Source organism: Bacillus rossius, chromosome 7, assembly GCF_032445375.1.
Source record: "Bacillus rossius redtenbacheri isolate Brsri chromosome 7, Brsri_v3, whole genome shotgun sequence".
Classification (NCBI taxonomy): domain Eukaryota; kingdom Metazoa; phylum Arthropoda; class Insecta; order Phasmatodea; family Bacillidae; genus Bacillus; species Bacillus rossius.
In genome coordinates this window covers 35,140,849-35,166,344 of record NC_086335.1, presented here as the reverse complement: position 1 = coordinate 35,166,344, position 25,496 = coordinate 35,140,849, and the positions used below count along the sequence as shown (strand labels likewise).

Below are 25,496 nucleotides of genomic sequence, written 5' to 3'. Positions count from 1 at the left end.
AGGATTCTAAGTTTCTCCGAATCACTAAGAATACGACTCGGTATTATTTGACTTGAATATTGTTGGAATAGAACCCAAGACCCTTAAAAGATAAATACGTTAGAATTAACGACCAGCAAATCTCCCTGAGAAAATAACATTCTCCTACAGAAACTATTCATTGTTTTTTTTTAACGGCTTTACATTTGGATGTTAGCGAGTTCAAGAGACGTGTAGCCTATTCACAGTTCACACAATGTGTCAGTGCTGATTGCATGGAACCATCCAAGGATTTGCCAGGAGCAAGAATCTTATGGAATTCACATATGAATTTTATGGACACATTTTATTAATTCTAAAAAGCTTTAATTTTAATTTTTCTCGTGTACATAAGAGATAACTCTTTAAATCGTGCAAATTCATTCATCTGGAGACCTCATTGGCCGTACGGTCAGCATACTGGCCTTTAACGATGGTGATTTGGGTGCTATCGTTGGCGGTATTATACTTACAGAGTTTTCCGCAAAAGGAAAACGTGGCAGACGTTACCGCGGTTTTTTACTTTATACTGTTCCTTTTTATTACTAGTGAATTCAGCATGGCTGAGTAAGCGAAAATAATGCAGTATTAAAGTTTGTATCACAATCACTCTATGAAAATGATACGCAATAATCGAGAAAAGAAACAAATAAATAAAAAAATTCTTTAATATTAACTCGAGCATCCAACTTCTGTGGCGCACTTGATTTAAAAACCAATTTCTATGTAATGTAGGAGGTACTCGATACGAATCCCCGGTTTAAGGGGTGGTCTGTGAACTGTTTTAAAATATTTGAGATTTCGAATATTTTAGCTAGCAAGCCCGCCCCCAATTACATTACCAAATTAAAAAAGGAGGAAGTAAAAAATTAATGAAACTTGGAAGAGTTTCTTAAATATTGTTTGTTAGAAGACACTTCTAGGTTAGACTTCTAATTAAACCTTTTCTACAAAATTACGGCATGCCTTTTGCCAGCAAGGTTAAAGTCTGCTAATTGAGAAAGCAGTCGTTAAATGTACAACTTATTATTGCGAAAAGAAAACGAAAAATTTAACAGCAACATTCCTTTTTAAAGAAACGTCTTTCTTTCGCCTAGAAAAAAAAGGAAATGAAAGTAATTAGAAATGAGGCTTATACTGCGGGCTTCACAGATGTAAAAACATGGCTTCTAGACGTTGGTTGTAAAAATTAAACCACGCTTTTTCTCCAGCGAGACTAGTTGCTGACCAACTACAGCTACTTTAATTTCTTCTACTAAATGATGTACAAATGTGTTTTTTTTTCCTACATAATAAAGTACATTTTTTAAAACTTAAAGTCCCCGAATATTTTTATGCATCATTAACCGCAGAAGAAAAACTGTTATTTTATTATTCAGTACCATTGAACTCTATTCGTTGCTAAGTTTTATTGTTTATTGTCTCAATAAATAGCACATTTATTCGCGGACTCATTTTGTGAACTTGCATATTTTCATGCGAACCTCTGTGAAGAAGAAAATTCCTGCGTTTGTAAATAATGTCATGAAACGTTAACAGTTGGAAATTTACTCTATAAAAATATGAAAACAACGGGGAATAAAAAATTGTTATATTGTTTTATTTACTTAATATCTTATAATATACTCAACAGTAGATACAAAGTGCTCGCTACTGCGAGAGTAAGTAACACAAAGATGGTTAAAAATAATTTATTATCTAACTTGCTGTTTCATTTACCAGTGTATCCATTTGGAGGAGCCTTATTTAATTTGCTCGCTGCTAAAAGGGCGAAGGTCACTGCGGTAAAGATGTACATGTCCTACTTTACCGTAGCACCAAGCGATTAGTTGGCTGACATAGACATTAATTACACAGGTATTGCCGTGTTGTAACGGTAGCTGTTGAGGTTCAGGTTATTTACTGTGGGTATTGGCGAAACGTCCAGTCAAATAGAGATCCATTTTCTTTTTGCTCGTTTCAGAATTCGGATTGCGTCCAAAACTTCCATTTACGTGCGCACTTTTTTCTTTTTTTCTTTTTGTGTTTCACAAAATAACGAAGTGGAGCTTGAAGAGCTGAGCACAAAGCGCAAAAGCAGATCGTAGCACATCATCCAGAAGAGCGTACACAGAATGTCATTAAACCTCATTGCTTTCAAAATCTAATTATTTTATGATAATGATAGATTATTATTATTATTAAATGTACGGTCCTGATCACCATGTAAAACCACAAAACCCGACAACTGTCCCCCCCCCCCCCAAAAAAAAATTCTCTCCAACTATTGGTGTCTTCATACATTTTTAGTACTCGAGGCTTTTTTCGCCAATAACTCGCTCTAGAAGAAATGTAAATCAAGCCAGCGACTAGCATCTAAAGCAGCACAGTATTAATCATGTTATAACATAAATTCATCTCCAAGATCGTTAACTGTATTTCGATAAACATTAGTTAGTTGTCAAACTGAAACACTGAAAACATGATTATATATATATATTATATATGTATATATAAATTTTTTAGATATGGTAACCGGAATTAAAATGTGTACTAAGCTTAATTACTACTCCTTATGTTGCTTATCATTTTGTTACAGCCACATTCACAGCAACGCCCGATTCCGGTGCTTGCACAGTGATCATCTCACAAACCCCCCCCCCCTTTTTTTTGTCTTTGGGCCGCGGGTCAGAAGATGACGGATACCAACCTCGCTCGGCATTCCCCCCTCCTCCTCCCCCCTTTTCCTAGTGACTGTGAACATCCTGCGCCTACGTCAGCGCATGCCAAAGAGGAACTGATTGTGTCACATCAGTCTCACTACAAAGAAGAGTCGTCTCGAAGGTTTTGCGTCATTATAGAAGGTCCGAGAAGAAACACATGAAGTGCAATCTTACGGGTCAAGTCAATGATGACTATATTTACTCATGGTGAACATTACAGACCGGCAACCGAAACTTAACACAAGCCACGACTGATGTATGGCCTGAGGGTATTCGGTTTGTATCGTGAAGTTTGTGGTGTGTAACATCTTGGTTCTCGGTATGCGGCATTTGGCGGACCTATTTTTTGCGAATGCGACGGAAATGTGTAACAGGAAGTAGAGAGAACCGTGCGCCAATCAATACTCTTTTTTTGACGTGACAACGTCTAATAAATCGATGAACGCCGGCTGCACGCACGAAAAAGTGTCCCACCACGGATGTTCCACTACGGATGTGTCTTATCTGCTCATTGTACGCATGCGTGGCATCTCTCTTCATGCTCATTGTAGGGCCTACGCATGCGTGGCATCTCTCTTCCACTCGATTGGAACGACCATCGATTTGACTTTTCAATCATATTTTCGTCGTTTGAATTATTAATATTATGTAATTTAACGATTGTCCACCGATTTTCAGCACAATCGGTACAGTTATTTAAAAGTAATGTTGAATATTCAAATACGTTTTGAACCAACAATGGTGTTTTACATTTACACATAATAATGCAAATTACAACCGGGATCTTTTGCACAATGTTAAAAAAAGTATTGTAACACATTATAAATAAGTTTGGTGTATTTGGGATGTGTATTTGTTATAAAAACGAAATAATATTATTCCCCTACCGTGAAAAAAATTTTTATAAATGTATATATAACATCTGAAACTATTTATTAGTGAAGATGGCCTTGTGGGTAAGCGATCAGGGGCGCTATCTTCTTATTGTAAGGTTGTCGGTTCGAATCCCGGCAGGTGCGAAATCTTTTTTTGTACTTGTAAAAATAAATACGACGCACGTAACATTTCAAAAGTAATAAATATATTTGAATAATGAATGCAAATAAAAGTAAATTTATTAATTAAATTGTACATTTCATTTCACTCCTTTGTATTCATACAAAATAGTGATAATTCAATAAAAATGATTCAATTTTATTCATAAAAGTATGCGGAGGTAGATTTTATCATAAAAAAGATAGAAAAATTTAAAAAAAAAATTATTCCTCAAAGAATAAAATATTTTTAATGCCTAAATGGTTTGGTTGCAAAAACCTATTACGGCTCAGTGTCAGGCCGAATATGATATTTCCTTTTCTTCTGGATCAATCATTTCACCAACGTTTTGTTATGACGTTGTCACGTTAAACTATCGTCCGTAAACCGACTTTACAGACAACCAATTTTTTTTTGTAGCGGCACTTGTGCTGCAGCGGTATCAGCGAGCGCAGACATTTCCATGTCGTTTGAAAACGGAGAGAGAAAGGATGAAAGGTAAAGAAGACATAACTATTCAACGTTCGTTCTGCTAACAGTAGTCTTGAACAGCGCTACGCATTGGCAAATGGCTTTTCTAATCTTAATATATATAAATCTCGTGTCACAATGTTTGTCCTCAATGGACTCCTAAACCACTTAACCGATTTCGATGAAAATTGGCATTTATGTGTAATTTTTTCCAACTTGAGAGATAGGATAGTTTTTATTTCGATTAATGGTCTTAATCTGATAATTTTAGAGTTTTCTAATGTGATGTATGTATGAGTTGGCAGAAAATCACCACGGCAACGGCTGTAGCATTGTTGATGCTTCATTCGTCTCCATGGCAACGACTATTTCATTGTTAGTGTAGTCCTCATCACTCATTAAATACAGACCACCAATTTTTAGATATATACAGGTAAATAACTATACACTGGTAGAAAAAAGTCGGTCGGGATTTGAAAGTGATATAAATTATTCAAATTAAGAAGACAATTACTAACTACATCTGATTTCTAAAAAGGTCCAGTGAACTCTTTACAAAGTCAACCGATTTCGATGAAAATTGGCATTTATGTGTAATTGTTTCCAACTTGAGAGATAGGGTAGTTTTTATTTCGATTAATAGTCTTAATAATTTATAATTAATAATAAACTGATTATCAATGTTGATTGGTGTTTAAGCCCGGGAAACAGTGGGTACTTCGTCTCCATGACAACGTTGCGTGCTCGAGAGTCGGGAAACCATCGGTGCTATTCGTTTTTCTTCGGTACATTACAAAGCATTGTATTAAGTTTTTGTCAAAATTAATTAATTTTCATTTTATTTCATTTATTATAACTGTAAATAGGAGATTTGGTCTCATTTCCCCCCCCCCCCATAAATACAACCGTGCGAAGCCGGGTCGGGCAGCTAGTTTCTTATAAATACTTTGTGAAATAAAAAAAATAAAACTTATAATATACATTCAATAAATTTACAAGTGTTGTATTATAAAATGTGCTAACACATAGTTTGTGATGCGAATTCTTTCCTGGAAGTAAGATGCATATAGTGTGTTTTAATAAAAAGTTACGTAATATATTATAATTACGTTTTAATATTTGAGGTTCATTATTTGTAATGACATTTTAATTCATCCTTTTTAATTTGGGACTTAAGATATAAACGTATTAATAAAAAAAACAATAATTTACATCATAATAATTTCCTCAATCAATAAGATTTTTTATTTTGTTTTTCATTTATAGGGATGGATAAATCAAGAGCAGAGTAGATGCGAGAGTACAGGCTGTGTAAGCATGAGAAAAAAATTTCAAACTGGAGGCGTAAGGCAAAAAAAAAATTAGCTCGTAACTCCACTCAACATAACTGGAATTTTGCTCGTTAGCGAGGTTAAATGTTACACTTCATTGGCGAGTACTGAAAGATACGCACACTTTTTTTTCGGGCCAGTGAATGACCTGCGAGAAGGTAGTGTTAGAGTTCGGAGGAGAGTAAACTCACGTGTATGTCGTGTTGACTTGGAAAGTGTGCATCGACACGAGAACTTTCGGTTAAGTAATTCTGATGGCATTTGCAGCTGGCTACCTAGGCTCCGTGTCGTGTTACCAACAGCATGGTACATACTTTTTTCTGCCCATGGTTTCAAAATTTCTCTTGTCTCTTCAAATTTGTTATTGAAAAAATAATGTACAGCTGATCTGGCTTCTTCCATTGCTGTATCAATATCCATAGAGCACGGCATAGGTTGTATTTCGCATGCATCTTGGAAATCGTCTTCAGTGTCTGCACTGTCCATTTTGACAGCCAGTATCAATTAGATTTCCTTCAGGAGTGACTGACTCCAATATTTCTCTCTTTCGTATTGGAACAAGTTATTATGTAAATAGCATATTTCTAATCACCCGCGAAGCCCTTCAAAAGTAGAACCCATGGTACAAACAAGAACAATTTCGTAAGAATTTTAACATTTTTCAAATTGTTTTAATGTATTTAATTTTAGTTATTATTTTAGATTATTATACTGGAAAATATACCACAAGTTTATGGTAAGTAACATTAGCATGGATCATTTAATATAATTCGCATTTATAAGTTTAGTAAATTCTTGAACTGTTTATCACACTGAAAAATCTAGTAAAAAAAAATTATTATTTGAAACCTTTGACGTTTCTCTGTGAATGATGACATTTGTGTTATTTCGATATGGTATTGAGTACCGAGACGAACCCACTTCCACGCCTAGCAGCACCTGGGTCGTCTCCCCTGGGCGGGGTGTGTGGACGCGAACATGGAAAGACCGACCACGTCGGACGAGTGCGAGAGCGCACCTGTCTTCCCCGAGTGCGTGCTCCGTGCTCCGTGCTTCACGGCTCCCGTCCTTCACTTCACACCGCCGCGCCGCGGTCGAGCCATACCTCCCTGTTCTCTCGCGGAGGTGGTTGCTACTGTTGGCTATCTTCTATCTAAACTAACGGTCCTTCGTGGCCGTATTCACTAACGTGTCATGCTCATGAAGCGAGCCTCGTATACTTAAAATATATTATAAAAATTTCACTTTCTTCATATAATTTTCGCAAATACATTCTTTTAATACTCACAAAAGTTAGCTTATTCGTAGGGGCATGCAGATTTCGCAAAAAGATTTCGAGACTAGATGAAAGTTAAAACACTGTAGCACCGTCTGTGTTTCGTGATTGGGTGAGTTTCTCCCAGGTACATTTCGATTGTAACAACACCAATCACAATGATTCAGTGCGGAAGTAAACGCGGCCTGAGTAGCTCGGTCAAATAAGTCAACGACTTCTCTCGCAAACGGCCGCCAATAACAAGGAAGAATGCGCTGGTGTACCTTGTTGCAGTCTAAAAAGTGTTCAGATCTTTTCCCGAAAAATACCTGCCCTTACTTATTCGTGACTAGGGGCAGGTATTTTTCGCCAGAAGATCTGAACACTTATTAGACTGCAACAAGGTACACCAGCGCATTCTTCCTTGTTATTGGCGGACTTCTGCGAGAGAAGTCGTTGCCTTATTTGACTGAGCCACTCAGGACGCGTTTACTTCCGCACTGAATCGCTGTGATTGGTGTTGTTACAATCGATATGTACCTGGGAGAAACTCACCCAATCACGAAACACAGACGGTTCTACAGTGTTTTAACTTTCATCTAGTCTCGAAATCTTTTCACGAAATCTGCATGGCCCTATTCGTGACTGCTGATTAATACAATAACTATATACGTAGCCTACTACTACTTACAATTACACAAACATAACTATATTACTTTAAACGCTAGATGGTTGAAAATGCAATTAACTGATAAGTTAAATAAAATTATGTTATGATTAGTATACAAAAATAAAATTAAAATATGTACAAAAACTACCAGATAAAATACCACTCCACATAATTTAGAGTAAAATATCACATCATCATTTAAGTTATCTAAAATAATATTAACAGATTTTTTCATTTAACAAGTATTATTACTAAAGTATTTTAATTTTGCAGGAAAGAAAGCTAAAACCTTTTGGGGGCAAATACTTTAAAAAAAATTAAACAATTTTTTTGTGAAGAAGAGGCAGCTATAATGCGCAATATTTGAACATCTTTTAGCTAGCTACTCTTAGATATCTATCGATCCCAAACAACTACGGGACGATTAATTTTACGTACTTACGAGCAAAGTTTTCGATCCTTGTGGTCCAGAGCCCAGGGCCGGTGCAAGGTAAATTGGCACCCTAGGCGACCCCCCCCCCCCCCCAACCCTCCGGCCGGACACCCAAAAATTTTTTTTCCTTTTATCAAAATTTATCAAGTAAGCCTAATATTTTGTCAACAATCAAATGTAAGCAGGCTTGTGTTTTTTTTTTACTTTTTTACTTATTACAAATCATAAACAGGTCTCCGTGGACTTTAAATAATTACTTATCTATATCAATATAAAAATTCCAAACTGTTACAAAAATCCATTTTCATCTAGTTTCAATAATCGTTAAACATATTATATGAGCTGTTATGTGTCGTGCTGCGCCGCCCCCAGCTACTTGGCGCCCTAGGCGGTTGCCTAGTTCGCCTATATGGATGCGCCGGCCCTGCCAGAGCCTGCCATAAACACGTGGACACCGGCGTGTCTGCAACATGACGTAAAATTAATTGTTTATACATATTTTTTTCTTTATGCAGCAAGTTGGCTTGGATGGTAAAATATGGGATTAAGCATTCTGTAGGAAAGAGATTCGAATCCCAGTCCAGCTATTATTTTTTCGGTTTCCCATGGTGGTGATCCTCCAGTGGTGGTCGCATTGCAGTAACGAGGGAGCAAGCGTCCCTCCACCCTCCCCGAATCACATAGGCTACCGTAACCATTTAAAACTGAAAAATAATAGGCTGGTTATTTGGCCAAAAAAAATTCACCCTAGTCCGTACCTAACCTTTAAAGTCAATCAATTACTTTTTTTTTTGTTAAAAGTGCCATTTTACATTTTCTTTCAGTGCTAGGTACTCCACTATGTGCAATTTTTCAAAAAACCTCAGTTTTGGTGATGAATATTTATGACTTCAGAAAATCTTGCAGCATATAAACGATTTTTTTTCCTTTCAAATTTACTAATTCCCCTTTAACTGCAGAGTTACATCTTACATATAAAAAAAACTCAAAGCTGTGTCTGCCACTGTGACTCTCGGTACTGGGGTGGTATGAGAGTCTCGGACTGGTTGCCCAGCGAGGAAGTGCCTCTGCAGGATGTTCTGCAAGACATGTAGTCATCGTCGCAGGGGCAGGCCTCGTGGGCCGACGCTTGCCGGAGATCCCGAGCCGCGGACCAGGCGACGGACTGTAAACCTCTATAGCTTTTAGTAATGTTTTAATTGATGAAAACTGTAATTCTTGTGACTGTGAATGGCGAAAAGAAGCCAACCGAAAGCCTTCGCTGCTCGGCCGCGAGGTTCTGCCCCCGGCCGCCAGGGGCGCCGCGGCGGCGGGAGCAGGCCGGTCCCTGGCGCGCATGCGCCACCACTGGAGGGGTATAAGCCCCGGCCGGCGCGGAGGCGCGGGTCAGTGGCGCGACGCGTCGGGTCGCCGGTGGTTCGTGCGCGGGTGCGCGCGCGCGGGAGGATATACAGAGAGGGTTCGGTGCGCGGGGGCTCCATGAGCGCGTCCCGGAGCTGAGAGGCGGGCCATGACGGCGGCGGCTCGACGCCGGGCCCCTGCCCCGCGGCCGCCCCCGGGCCTCGCCGTGTACGGGGCCGTGGGCGCGGCGGCGCTCGCCTGCTACCTCAACAGCCTGCACGGCGAGTTCGTGCACGACGACCTGCCCGCGGTGGCACGCAACCGGGACGCCGTGGCGGCCGCGCCGCTCGCCGACGTCTTCCGCGACGACTTCTGGGGCACGCCGATGTGGGACCCGGCCAGCCACAAGTCCTACCGCCCGCTGACCACGCTCACCTTCAGGTGAGCCTCTGCACTAGGCCAGCTAGACGCGGTCGACGCCCGCGCTGCAGAGCTGCTGCGTGTTCACATGACGCGCCACGAGTCGCTGTACTTCTGGCGTTTCACCCTCTTGTCGACGTTCTCAGAGAAAGTGCCTAATGGCACGATCCTGTAAACACTAATCCTGTGGTAAACACTAATCCTGTGATACATGATGCTTGCTGTTTTAATTAACTACGTCGAAAGATCCTGGACAATATAAAAAAAATCTCACCAAACAAACAAGCTATGTCAAGTCTTGTGGAATTTTTTGTTTGTGTTCAACTACTATCATAATTCGTTGTTTATCACCAAGTTTCGATAATGTCCAAGATCTTTTGGAGTACTAAAATAAAACTGCAAGCATCATGTACCACAGGATCAATTGTCTAAAGGATCATGCCATCAGGATTAAGGGATTAAATCTGGGCACGTGATATGGAACTTTTACCGTGCAGACGTTAGTTGTGTGAAAAGCTGTGGATTTACGTTTCCTGTTTTTATTAATTTTTGTTGACAAGGAATGCAAATAGTAATCAAAAAAGTAATTTTTTAATGTAGAATTTTTTTTCTGCATACTATGATTAAAAAAAAAGCTTTTAGAATCTTAATATCCCCTTACTACAACCCTCTTCCCCGTCGTCATAGTCTAATTCCTCCACGGTGCAGGCGGTGACTTTGGCGCGCAGGGACGTGAAACTCGAGCTGCCAAATTTCAAAGGTGTTTCCAGTGTCGACTCCACGGAGATTACGTCTCAGAAACCATTAGTCATCTGGGGAGTGCTTTAGTATTCTCTCGAATATCGTGGTGGTTTCCAAAACATATGTCATTGTGAAACACTGTTACACAGTGTTCTGACTTCTTTTATTACAGTTAAAAAGGTAACTTTAAATTCGAGTTAAAAACCAAGCAATCTGTATCTAATAAAAATATCTGAATATTTGGACGACTGCTCGATATTAAGACGCTAATAATAGTTATTATTAAGTTGATAGAGAATATATTTTTTTTTAATTTCAGATTCTTGGCCAAATTTAGAATTAACACAAATTTTGAAACTTTAATATACTTACTTTTTATGAACTGGTGGTAGTAAAACTGCTTATGAGCAAATCTATTCCCAAAACGTTTGCATTACTGTCATATATCTAACGGCGAAGAAATGTTGGTTTATTTTGAGCACGATGAAGTAAAATATTAAGAATTTCTACTTTAAAATATTATAATCTATATTGTAAAAATTTTAACTCACAAATATTTTGTGTAAAAATATTAATCAGGCTTATGATTTTTTTCAAATGCAGGTTGAGTTTTTTTGGCATTGTTTGAAGGAAACATTACTTTAAATTTCTTATTATTATTATTCATTGTGATGGACATAATACTATGCTCCTAATCGTTAGCTAAAACCAGAAGATACAAGTTTCGCACGAAAAGAGAAAATTCTTACACTACGCGGGATGCTTCCGTACAGCAGATTTGATGTTTGTAAATTATTTTTTTCAAAGCTCTTCATCTTGGCAAGAACGGGAATTTTCACACTTATCTTGCTTTATACTTAAACTTTGGCACTCACTATTCACGTAACCACTCAAGGCGCGTGAGTTCAAATTGAACACATTCTTTCCAACGATATTAAAGTGCAATGGATTTAAAAAATGTAGGGGTCCCACACAGCTTGAATTAAGGGGCCCGCCTAGTCAGGGGTTATCTGTGTCAGTGAAGCGGGGTGATAAGTGCGACGCTCGCTGGTGTTTCTAGCGTGGTATCGCCTCTAAGCGCAAGGCTGTGGACTGGCGCGCAGTCTTCTGGTCATGCATAGAACAACTATGAGATGTGAGCGGTAACCACAACTTTAGTTAACTATATGGTTGAGAAACGAAGATAAAGTTGTAATTCAAGGTCCCTGGGTGCTTTCAAGAATATGTACCGAGCGTTTCCGGTCCAAAAATTATTTTTAAAACAAACGTTAATTTTTTTTCGTAAACAGATGCCACTTTCCAAATCACGCGGTTTCATCTGAAAATCTGCCTTGTACGTATGTATGCCCTGAATGGGAAGGGGAGGAGAGTCCTTAAATACTCCACGCCCACTTACGGCATCCTTGTTTCTGTCCCGATAACTTATTGTGTTGAGGTGCCTAGATCTTTCTTCACTCATTACTGAGGCCATTTTTGGGCTGAGCTTTAATTTTGAACGTCCAAATCTCTAAGAATGTGGTGCTACAGAGCTCATGAGTTCGGGATTCTGCGTCGCACTGTTACGAACGGAGACTTCCAAAATAATGTGGATACAATCAGTGATGTTATCAACTTTGTTTCATTATTGATCCTAATTAATCACATACTATTAATTTGTCATTAAGTGCATCACTATGAAAAACATACAGACAAAACCTCATACATATAATATTTTAAAGCCCGAGTGTAACAATCCTTATACTTGTTCTATACACGATTGCAAATATTTATCTTACAGTACAAGTAAGTTAGAAAACTTCCCAAAGTATTAGTGAATTGATTAAAATAATTATAGATTCTATGTTCTTAATTGGTTTTTTTAATGTTTAATTTCATTTTGCATGTTTTGTATAAAGGCTGCACGTTTTTTAGGCTAAAGTATGAAAGGTGTTTACAAAAGTTAATTTAGAATCAAATTCTTTGGGTGTACAGTATGTCATCATCACGCTTGTGCCGAGCAAGCCATTGCTTGCTGAGATACTGAGAACCCATGAAAGATTATTGTCAAAAAAATTAACTGATACAAGGTTCTCTTTTAACCTTTCGCCTTGCCGCACGCAGTACCGTCAGACTAATTATATAAGGCTGTCCCAACTGTTCTTTCGGATTGTTCTTGAAATTAGTTATATTGTAACGAGGCGAAATTATTACTTCTGCCTCTTCCACGTGTGAATTTTAGTAGCTGGTTAATTGTTCATCAATGTATACAAAATAACACTTGCGTTATTATTTTCAAGAGGCGCAAATATAAAAGCAATTTATTAGACAAAAATAGTCTTTATGGACTTAAACAGTTTTCTCCATGTGATTATGTTTAACCAAAAGGGTGGGGGGGGGGGGGGTTGGCTAAGTAATGCCATAGTGATAGTTTGGATGTAAAATCAGTTTTATATAACTCGTTACCGAACTAATCAATCTGAGCGTTTGAAATATATTTAAGGCACGATTTTCTTAATAGTTCATTTTGTTTACAGTGATGTGCAGCAGCGCGAGCCACGTGAACAGTTAAATACTGGCTGATTGCATTGCGGTTCACATATATACACCCTTCCTTCCCCTTCTCATCGGCCACCCTCCCGGTCTATAAACTGCTCCGGCGACCTAGGAATAATTTACTCGACCGACAGGAAATTCAGTGCTGCATTCTACATCGCACACGCTAAAGCTGTTTAGAGAGTTTGAGGCCAAAGAGCAAAGGGATAAGGGAGCTCAAAGGCTTGCTGCCTTTACTCTGTGCGACCATGTGATTATCCTATAGTTTTTATTGAATGCGACAACAATGTTTACTTAACGTAGCTATTATATCACAATCCTGAAAATAATCTGAATATTTTGTTTTTTTGGATGCTCTGAAAATAGTACAATTTCATGGCCACAACAAAATATTTTGTCAACAAGAAACCCCTACTAATATTTTATATTTTCAACGCAATGGGTTCGTAGTTTTGACAAACCCCTTAGCAGTTCCTTAATAAACACTTTAGAAGACAGCGTAAACATATGTTTTTTTTATCACACCACAAAATATTTGCTTGGGTCTTCACTGTAAATAAATTCTGTGACCCACCACAAAAAAAACATTTTAAGTGAATTAGTTATAAAATACCTGAATAAGCCATTTCAACACTCACACAGACTTCAGCCATCTCAGTTGGTACATGAATTTTGCCGAATATATTTGTATCAGAAGCCCTGACAGAGGGTGGAATATGTACTGAGCTAGTTTAACAATAACGGATGCCTTGCGAGGCGAGGCGATACCTTTCCGACACATCAGAGCTTTCGACACACGCCACGTGCGTCGAGTGCGCAGCCCGAACGCAATACCACGCGTTCATCGCAGGTTCGATGCGACGGACACATGGGGCAGCTCGAGAGAAATCCGACGACGATGTGATATCGCCTCCCTGTCACTTCCCAGTTTGATGGAGCGGGGACCCACACACAGCAATCCATCCGCGATCCACTCGTCTTTCGTGATCCCAGCTATACCGGTGCAAGCTGCAGGAAATAGCAACCCGAGCAACGCAACTTTCATATCGCTTGTTGATATAAAAGGGGCCAAATGCCATGGATAGAGGCAGGCATTTTTCGCGAAAAGATCTGAACACTAATTAGACTGCAACAAGGTATACCCGCACCTGTGGTTTCTTCCTTGTGATTGGCGGCCGTGTGCGAGAGAAGTCGTTGCCTTATTTGGCCGAGCCACTCAGGACGCGTTGACTTCCGCACTGAATCACTGCGATTGGTGTTGTTACAATCGATATGTACCTGGGAGAAACTCTCCCAATCACGAAACACAGACGATGTTACAGTGTTTTAACTTTCATCTAGTCCCGAAATCTTTTCGCGAAATCTCCATGCCCCTAGCCATGGATCACTGTGACGATCCAAAAGGAGTAATTGGTGGGGCTTCTGATTCGGAGAAGATCGTGACCGGGTCGTAAAAAAGCTGTAAGCTCCGTGATGCCGGAGACGAGGCCGGTGCTGCGTGTCTCCAGTTGCCGAGGTGATCCTTGCGGTCCGGACTGTGTTCAGTCACCCCGCAAGCTCACGGGCCAGCATGCCGGGGACACTACCAATGTCGTGCAAAGTCTAGGCAGTAGTGCGGGACGGCCAATCGACACTGGGACTGCCCCTCCCGCTGAGGTTTTCCTTACGGAGCCCAGGTCGTCACGAGATGGACTCGCACTGGTAGCTGGTCGCTCTACGCTTAAGGGGCCCGCCTACCTGGGCACGCATACGGTGTGCAGAGCTTCAGGAAAAACAACGCGATTTCAAAACTATTCAAGATATCCGAGTGGGGCCTATTTACGAATAGCATTTAAGAGTTCGCTGAGGACCGAAAAGTACTTTTAATTTCGTATTAAGTTTTTAAACTGTATTTTTAGAAGCGTTAAAATGCCTAAAACGCGTGTTTTCAGAGTAATTTTTAGGCATAAAACAATCAGTACAGATTCTTGAAAGTTCTTAAGGGGCTTGCATAACACCTTTATCTTCATTTCTCCGCCATATAATGTTACGGTCGCCGCTCAAATTTCACAGTTATCCTGTGACGACGAGACGAATGCGCGCCAGTTCAGAGACTTGCGCTTAGAGGCTATACCGCGCTGGAAGCACCAGCGAGCGTCGCGCTTATCATCCCGCCTCACTAACACACATACACCCCTGACGAGGTGGGCCCCTTAAGAGCCAGCCCTCGGTAATCCCTGCTCTGATACGGGTGGATGCGTGAGCAGCGTTACGGCTCCGGTACTGGCCTGGAAAGCTAGTAAAGGCTGGATGGGACCTCGGCCGGATCACGGGCTCTCAAGGTTTTCTGAGGAGTCCCAGAGATGTGATAGGTTCTGATAGGCATCATCAGTGCTTACTGGAGGGGCTTAGCCAGTGACATTCTGTTGGTTGCTGAATGGGTTAGAGGTGGTGATAATGTTGGTGGTGGTGGTGCCGATAGTGGGATGGGTTTCTTCAACCTCTCGACATAGCCCTTCTCCGAAGCCACTGAAATACGCTGAAGTGGCCACCCCAATGACGTCCCACCCTCTCCCCAGGGTGTATATGCCGGTCCCGCAAGGTACCGCACAACTTGTGTTTTGAGGAAGTTCATATAAAAGTTTTAATGAAAAATTTGCAGAAGCTGTGGAATAAACGTAATGTATTTGATTTTTCCAAGATTCTATACAATGCAAAAACTTGGCCTCACTTTTTTTTTTTTTGCAGTTCCTGTCACATATATTCCATTGATTGTGTAGATAAACCCCAAATGTCGTGGCCAAACAGCCCAGCCAATCAGAAGAGAAGAGGCACTGATTTGCCAACAAACACCCCCCCCCCCCCGCCCGCCCCCAGCCAATCACAGAAGCCCAGCTCTGATTGGCCAAACCAACAGGCTAAACAGACGAAAGGAAGGCTGTGATTGGCCCACAGCTGCAGCCAATCGGGAAACACTCCCCTCTCAGGCGAGATAGTTAAAAGGCAGGAGAACTTGAAGTAACCCATAGAGTAAGTAAAGGGAGAGGCGCCACTCCCATAGTAATGATCGTTTGCTTAAATTTGTAAACAAAACCCTTGCGATCATACCATTTCTTTGCAACTTGACAACGAAAAAATTACAGCCAGATACAACCTGAGAAAGGTTTAGCGCGCGATAGTTGGCACATTTGTAGTTGCCATATTTTATATTTTTTCGATAAAGGCTATTGATATTGTAAAATTGATTTATGTTAGTCCTTATAATAGCACGTTAAAATATTTCCACAATAGAAAAAAAATTCCGCAACAGAAAAAAAACTTTGGTTCCAGGTGGATTCGATCCCGCGATCGAAAGATCTGAAACACCACGCCTTTAACCGCACAACCACCATTTCATTTTCCAATTAGAGTTACAAGTGTAGATACTTATGTAATATTTTTCGGCACTAGTAAAGTTCAAATTATACAGCCAGATTGAAACTGATGATCGTTAAGTAATTAATTTTATTTCTGTTTATTATATTTATTTTCCATTCCAATATTTATTTTTAATTTTCAAATTCAAAAACAGTAGCAGGTAATATGGAGAACGACAGGCTAACGTGCTCTAATTTTCGTTTTCGGCAATATGCCACGCAGCATCTAGTTTTCAGTGACATTTTAAAAATATATACCTTTACTTTCAAATCCCATTATTACCACGAGACAATACAATATAATATGTAATTATAACAACTGGATATGTAATAAACTAAAGAGATCAAAATTTGTATTTTTTTTTTCCGATGTTGGCGAAACATGGTATGATCCAATTTTTAAGGATTCAGTTTGTCATATTTACTGTCACCCCCCTGAAGTAACCTCAGTAGGTAACTATAACCTGATGATGGCGACTGCAACAGCGACCGAAACGTCTGTAATATATTCGCTTTGGACGCGGTTACAACCCAGAAGCTAAGCAACTTTATTCGTTATAACCCACACTCTCTCTCTTTCTCCACCTCCTCGAGGACCACACTCTTGAGCATTGCGCTTTTCGTTACGCTTTGATGAGTCATCGATTTGTAAACTTACCTCACCGCCTGTAAAAATATTTATTTTCGAAAAGTTTTCCAATGATAAAAAAAATATATAATTTTATATAATATTTGTACCTAGCGTCAATTTAAAACACGTTCAATGTTGATAACGTATACATAGGGACAGGAAAAATTCGCGGGTTCAATGACCTACAGGATGAACTCCATAGTTCTACGTACACTCGGTCAAATGTCACCCACTCATTGCGTGACGTTCCAACGCAGCAGCCTGTGATTCGATAAAGCTTTGGTTGTGTGTTTCTCACTGGCCCAGAGTCGTCCAGGTGAGTTGTGAGTCAATAGCAGAGGCAGCACTGAGGTATAACTATTTGTATTTTAGCCTATCGCGAAATGAATTCGCGATTTTTTCCGGTCTCTACGTATACATCTAACAACTATTGTACTCATTTAACCACAAAGTGAAATTCAACACACAATAATCTCGAACCTATACATATATTATTTCTTCCGGATAAATATTAAATTAGGATATACCTATCATAGCCTACTATTCTCAAACAGGAATAATTAAAACAAACTTGTAAGCATAAATGGCTATCGTATATATTTATTGCGGATGTATTGGCAATAAACATTTCATATCTAAATGTTTGTTACTGTTTGTCGCGTGGTAAAAACAACCTCATGTTTCCAAAAACACGATACTTTGTTGTCGCATCGTGTTTTAATTACGTCTGTCGCGCTATTGTGGTTTCAGCATCACACTTAAATTTACATTTTCGATTACCGTAATATTTTCATTCACTCGATCCTGTTAAACAAATCAACCATTATTACAAAAAAAAAGGCAAAAGGGAAAAACGTTTTTGTGTGAAGTAGACTTGTCTGATCTGCAGACGTGAGATATGTTGAAATTATATATATGTGTGTGTGTATTTAAAGAATAGAGTAGCTTTTTTTACTTGTGTCTTAATCGGTACATGGCGTTTTAGTTAAGATGGAAGTGGCCTGCACTCTACTTTACCACTTAAATGTTGTTTATTTTAAGTTTTCCTATTGATAGAACATTTCATCAAATGGCGCTTATCAAAAAAAAAGTATCAGTTAAATTAAGATCAAAACTCAAAACCATGTAAATGAGCACGATTTTTTAAAATGTTTTTTGTAGCGGATTTGTGATAAAACAATGCATAAAATTGGTGGCCTATAAAGCCAGCCAATGTACGTAAGCTGCAAGATGATAGACATTTTTTTCCCTACAGCCCATATAAATTTATTTTTGACTTTAAAACTTAAATATTATTTCACTATAAACAATCACATTTCAGTGTACATTCTAAGACGCCTAGGTCTCTAGTGGTTACGATAACTATATTTTTTAAAATTCTAAATAATTGAGTTTGTAGGTTACATACACCAGTGTTCGAATGAGTATACGATAGAAGATTACCTTTCAATGTTTTGAAAATCAATGTCCTACCAGATAATATAATTTTGAATTTAAATAATTGTAGAAGTTATATTAAATGTATTTTTTATAGTTGGGAACTATTTGCAAGTTATAAACTCAAAGAGTGAATAAATTCGATTATCCGGATGGTGGATTCGTCAAGTAATAGCTTAAAAGTATTATTTTTGACTTGAAACTGCATAAACATCAGAGATAACGATTAAAAAAGAAGTGTTAATTGTTACTTTAAATCACATTCCACTGCTATATAATAAAACAGTCTATATATATATATATATATATATATATATATATATACACGTGGATAAATACTTTCATACGTAAGACAAAAACTAACATTCAAACTAACCCACAGCTGACAAAAACTGAATGTGGTCGAACTGTCGAAATGAAACCACTTCAGATTTGCCCAACTTTGAGTGCACAAATTAAGTTTGACTCGAAAAATAAAACTAACCCTTCAGGATTAGTCTTGGACATAACCTCACCACGACGCTGAGGCAAGAGGTCTAAAAACAATTTAGGATTTGTCTTTGACCTAACACTGCAACAACGCTGAGGCAATAGGTCTGAAAACAATTCAGGATTACTCTTGGAGGACGCTGAGGCAAGAGGTCTGAAACAATTCAGATCGAGTCCTTGACCTAACATTGCGCAGACGCCGAGGGAGGGTCCTAAAGTAATTCCGAACGCGGGTAAACGTGGCGCACGCGAGCGAGGCGCGACTAATGACCCGCGACAACGTTCCGCGCGCAACGCGGTAACAGTTGTGCTATTTCCCGCGGGTCGCACAATCTCGATGGAATGTCGACGCAGGGTTGCGCCAAGTTTAGCTAGGACGTTCGTGAGCGCAAATGCTCGCCACGCTACTACTACGAAATACTATCGGCTTGCAAATTGTTTGCGTAAGTTGACCAAACAAACATATATTTAATCCAACATAGCAGCAATGACATTTGTCGTGCTTTTACATTCCACTCACAGATTTTAAAATATAGTTTATGATAGTTTTTTTTGTAATTTTAATATTTTTTAAAGTTTTTGTGATACGTCGTAAATTAGACTTTAATAAGAATATTATTATTTTATCTGTTTCCATCATCATTCTTTTATTTTGGCTCTAAAAGATATGGCACTTTGGTATACATTTTTATAAAAAACTTATTGAATTACGAGTTAGGTCATTTTAATAAATATTTATATTCAAGAGTGATGAAAACAAAACAAATCACATTAAATACATACTAAAGCTAATTTTTTTAACGTTATTATGTTATAAAATTCAACTACAGAGAAGTTTCGCACATCAGTAACTTAAAAAGTTTAAACCAAAGGTTTTTTACGTTGCTTTTTATCACTTTTGTGTGGTTTTGTGTATTAATATTTTTTTAATTTTATTTTTCGTTTTGTGTTGTTTCTAATTTATACATTTTACGCCTAGTATATCTCGCTTTTATGGATGGTATATTGAAATGTTTTTTCATTGGTACTGAGACTTTTTTTATGTATCGTACACAGAAACGTTGTTCCACATGGGTTTATTGTGCCTTATATAATAAATATTAATAAAAAGTAATTAATTTGTTAATACACTAAAGGGTAAAATGTTGTGCAATAAGGTGACATTACCTGTAATTTCTAAGAAAGAGACCGTAATACTAAATCTATTTAAAAAACGTTAATAATACATAAAAAAGATTTTATGAGCAAAGAAATTTTAAATAGTGTTATATTTCTATTAAAATTAATGTTTCTAAATGTTATTTTCTTGGGTAACTTTTACAATTTTTAATTAAAATTACTCAATAAAAGTGATACATTTGCATTATTTGATTAAATCTTTTGTTTGGCGAGGTTTAAGACCTGTGATTTTCTTAACAATTATAAATTTAATTTGCCTATTTATTAAACTTTTGACGAAATCTTGAATTTTACGTTAAATGTTAGCAATTATATGGATAAAATAAACTTCAAACTCAAGAAATTTGGTTTTTGTTTTTAAAATGGGATGAAAACAATTCCTAATCATCTTTTTCGCCATTAAATTGCACATGAGATAACGCGTGCTAAATGTTATACTTTACATTGGCAACTCTTTAGATTTTTATAAAACCGTGTTAGGTATTTGGTAATTTTTTCTAAACTACTTTAGTTGATTTATTTCCAGTAGTATAAACTAAGGAGTTCTGTTTATAGTGTAGGTTTTTAAGTGGTGGTTTATGAAGCTACGAACTAAACATCACGTATAAAGTCATGTTCACTTATTTGTTTTGATTTAGACAGAAGATATGTTACGGTTACAACTGTCTTTAATTAATAAAATAACATTTTTTACAGTGTGGACTATATTTGAAAAAAATTGAAAACTGGATTAATTTATATATATATATATATTCACTTTTCAAATGATGTATACTTTGTTTTGATTAATCTGGAAAAGAAAACAATAATAATAGATTACAGTAATCTCACTGTGAAGGTTACGAATTAAAATTCACCTTATCTTAACATGTTTAAAAGGTCCTCAGAAGTCGACCTCCGTAGCGCTAACCTTCAATAATATATTAAAATATATCATTCCCATTAACTTAAGTTAATAATGGGAAAGCAAACAGTGAGTCAAGTTTATCTCTCTCTCTCCCCTCCAACCCAAAAATAAATTCTGCGTACTCTCTTGGAAGTCATGTTGTATACAACCAAGCTTTTCGTGCGACGGGTATCAGCTTCGAGTTTAGGATAGGTCGTATGTGTAAATTTGTATTGTCTAAATACGTATCGAATATGTCAAAGTCAATTAAACTTGTGCATTTTTTTAATTGCCACGTTGGTAAAAACAAATTACAATAGATTTTAATTTAAAAAGGGGGGGGGGGGTTTGTAAGAACTAATGCTACAACATAGCTGAAATCATACGAGTACTTACTCGGTACTCAATGTTTTGAAAACCCACTATAAATTTGGAGGAACTATCGCTTTAACCATATAAACCTATATAACGAAAACTTGCTTTAGTAAACATCCTGTGCATATATCCCATTAATAGTTTGAAGTGTATATGTGTGAAAATTTACAGACAGGAATAAAAAATATTTACATTATTTCATAATGTTGGTTTTAAACATTTAAAGATATTCAACTATGAAATTATTCAGTGTAACTCATGCTCTGAAAAACCTTGCTTCAAAAATGCAGCGTGCACGTGCAGGTACGTTGAAAATTTTGACTTCCTAAGTTTCAGCGCTATCAAATTTTATGTATATTTTAACACTAGCTGCCCGACCCGGCTTCGCATGGCTATACTGATGGAAAAAAATTAAGCCACATCTCCCATTTATTACAGTAATGGTAAATAAAAAAAAATTCAGTGAAAATTTATTACAATGCTGTATAATGTACCGGAGAGAAAATGAATAGCGCCGATGGTTTCCCGACTAGTGCACGCAACATACAACTGATGTACCCGTACTTCGCTACGGCAGTCTACAGGCAGATCACTCTTGCGCCGCTCATTATACATGCCCCTCCTTGTGGGTACGCCACTGCCGCGCGATGCCCGTTGCCATAGAGACGTAGAAGGCATGAACAATGAAAAATCCTGTTCTCATGCAGACAAAGTACCCACTGTTGCCTGGTTTTAACCACCCATGGTATCTAATTTTCGGAAAATGTCATCCTGTGTAACATAAGGAACATTACTGTGAAGTTTCAAGTCTGTAAAATATATATACTTGAAAAAAAGAGCAATAAAAAACAAATTAAACACAGAGAGAAGAAAAAACAATAGTTTAGGTTTGCGATTTAAAGTGATAAAAAGTATTTAAATACTAATTGAACTCTTATGAGGGTACTGATTGCTTCGTTGTTAATACCACACGGGTGTTTTTACTTGTATGGGAAAATTAAGAATGATAAGGCATCTAGTGAGTGGCAACAATGTTAATAGGCAATAGGAAATAAACTTCTAGCGCCTGCGGCATTGTCAACACACTCTTCATACGTGTACTGCATGTTGTATCTAACCCCCTCCAACGCATTTGATTCTAAATTGGACTTTTAGTAAGGATCTCTAATGTTATTGATAATATAATATAGACTATAGCCTTCCTCGATAAATGTACTATCCAACACTGAAATAATTTTTCAAATCGAACCAGTGGTTCCTGAGATTAGCGCGTTCAAACAAACAAACAAACTTTTCAGCTTTATAATATTAGTATAGATGATGGTTAATAATCACAAGTGAAAAGTGATCTTAGCTTTATTTCATTCCAGGACCAAATATATACCATAACTACACTAATGTACTTAAAAAAATTATATTAATTATGGTCTCTTAGAATGCGAACTTATTTTTTAAACCTAATTTTAAAAAACCTTTAGTCTCAAAAAGATTTAAGAAGTCAAACTCTAAATGTAAAGATAAAACAAAGATTGATTTTTTTTAAGTTTAAATAATTAAAATATGTAGTGATATGACAATTCCTAGTAAGTATATAATCGTATTACAAAAATTTTCTGTGTCATAAAATTAAAATTTAGTTTGAATTATTAGTACAGAATTAAAAATATATAATTTTTTGAGTTATCACATAAAATTGTATTCAAAAAGGAATCCCAGTATATTATAGAATACTTTAATTATTCTTCTTATCGCCATTCGGAAAAGTGAAACACTAAAAGCGACAATAAAAAATAGCGTTATAAAAAATAAACAATTGTTCTTTGACCGTTTTCTTTGAAGGAAAATTGCCATTGAAATTGCCAAAAAAATTAATTACGTCGTAAATATGGATGTTAAATCAAAGCACTCGATAATACAAAACAAAAAATTGATAACAAAAAAATTAAATTGTCTATTCGTATAAAAACTTAATAGAATTTTCAAAAGTATATGAAAAAAAATCGTTTTCACGCAAAGAAGATTTTATTCGTTTAAATATTGCAAAAAAAAAAGAATGAGTAATTATAACTTTTTGCTATGGTATATTCTTACCAATGTTTCCCCAGTTATGTAGGATAGGACCCATTTATAAGAAATAAAATTTTACAACTGACTTTATACTTAGGGTTTCTACTATGGCGAATCAAGTTATTCCTATTACATTACTGCACCTTTGCATATATTTTTATTTTATTTTACCTGCTAAAGTATTTAGCTTTATTTCTGATAGTAACCAGATATTAAATGTGAAATGTTAGTTTCATTGTTTATTTGATATAGTATCTTTTAATTTATTTATGTATTGCATTTGTAAATAAAAAATCATTATTTCAAATGATTTATTAATGCAAATATTATTTTTACTACTTTTTATTTATTTGGAATTATTGCCATACTACTGTAAATATAATCGTGTTAAAGAGCATATTTTTTTCTAATAAACTGGCTTATCACGCGATAAAAATGCTAAATGGTTAAAAATATATTTTTGAGAGAAAGTATTATTATTTTTTACTTACAATGAGTATAGTGCTCGTTTATAGCAGAATGACATACCAAATGCAAAGTTCGTTCCAAAACTGTGTGAGTTAGAAACTTTAACAAACGCTTATTGATAACTCACATATTCTTGTAAAATTAAAACTTTTTTTTTTTGTGAATCATGAAAAGTGCGTAAGTCAAAGTCACAAATTATGTATGGTTCTTTGTAACAACATAGCGCATTACATTTTCTTGTATTCATTTATAGGCGAAGACGTCCGTTGCAGCATGACGTTTGGATGTAAAATGGAGTAATACTAAAATTTGCACTAATGGGAAAGAAGCGAACGTTGACGATATTAAAGTTCATTTGAAACAAATGTTACGTTCTCTGCGGGGAGTTAAAACTTAATTATAAATAAGGGTTATTTATTGCATTAGTAGGCTAAGAAAATGAATGGGGGAGTACCTTGAAGTCCCTGTTATCACGTTTCTACTTTAATAACAACAAAAAAAGAGTGAGAAATGAGGTATGAAAAAAAAATGCGGAACATAAGAGGAAAATGCAAACAGCAGCAACGCAACTTTGTGGTCAAAGCCTGGGAACCAAGCGACTAATTGGCAATTGCAAACTCAAACGTTACGTTACTGGGGGAACAGTAATATAAATGTATATATGTATATACAAATAAATATATATATAAATATAAAAATATATGTGGCTTTTAGCAGCTGGGGAGGGAAACTGAGGGGGATGTAAAAAAATATGGTTGACGGCCCAGATAAGAGGAGGCGGTAGCTAATGTGGTGCAGCCGGCAGCTACCGTGCGAAAGGTCACGCGGTGACCCCATAGCGCGTGGCGTGGTCGATACGTGAGGCTGCCCGCGTTGTTCCCAGGACGCCATGGGAAGGGAGGGGGGGGTAAGCTCCGCTGGAATTTAAAGCCCCCCCCCCCCCCCCTCTCTGTGAGAGGCCTGATCGCGCTTGCAAATTCGTAACTGTCAAACGGGAGTGTTGAAGATAGTAAAAACCAAACTTCATGTTTAAATAAAACATTTTTAACATTATATAGGGACACGTATTTTTCGCGGAAAAACAAAAAAACAATCTGATAGCTAGAGACCGGAAAAATTCGCGAATTCATTTCGCGATAGGCTAAAATACAAATAGTTATACCTCAGTGCTGCCTCTGCTGTTGACTCACAACTCACCTGGACGACTCTGGGCCAATGAGAAACACACAACCAAAGCTTTATCGAATCACAGGCTGCTGCGTTGGAACGTCTCACAAGACAGCAGCCAATGAGTGGGTGACATTTGACCGAGTGTACGTAGAACTATGGAGTTCATCCTGTAGGTCATTGAACCCGGCGAATTTTTCCTGTCCCTACTGATAGCTCATAGACTGAAATGAGGTAGGCCTACGCTAGCGACTGTTTCCTTGTAATCGGTGGCCGTCGGTAAGAAAAGTCATTGCTGGGGGCAGGCAATTTTCGCGAAAAACTCTGAACGCCTATTAGACTGCAACAAGGTATGCCCGCACCAGCGGTTTCTTCCTTGTGATTGGCGGCCGTCTGCGTGAGACAGAAGTCGTTGTCTTGCTTGACCGAGCCGTTCAGGACGCATTTGCTTCC

At 37.5% G+C, this 25,496-nt stretch overlaps 1 protein-coding gene across 1 annotated transcript in view; it reads left to right on the top strand.

The window, feature by feature from the left end:
* The first annotated feature begins 9,425 nt into the window (after positions 1 to 9,425).
* The window catches only part of LOC134534530 (protein O-mannosyl-transferase TMTC1-like), a 489,863-nt gene continuing 473,792 nt past the window's right edge, over positions 9,426 to 25,496 (top strand). Inside the window, exon 1 of the mRNA XM_063373013.1 lies at positions 9,426 to 9,697. Within this exon, the coding sequence (XP_063229083.1) occupies positions 9,426 to 9,697 (272 nt within the window). The remainder of the gene's footprint in view (positions 9,698 to 25,496) is intronic.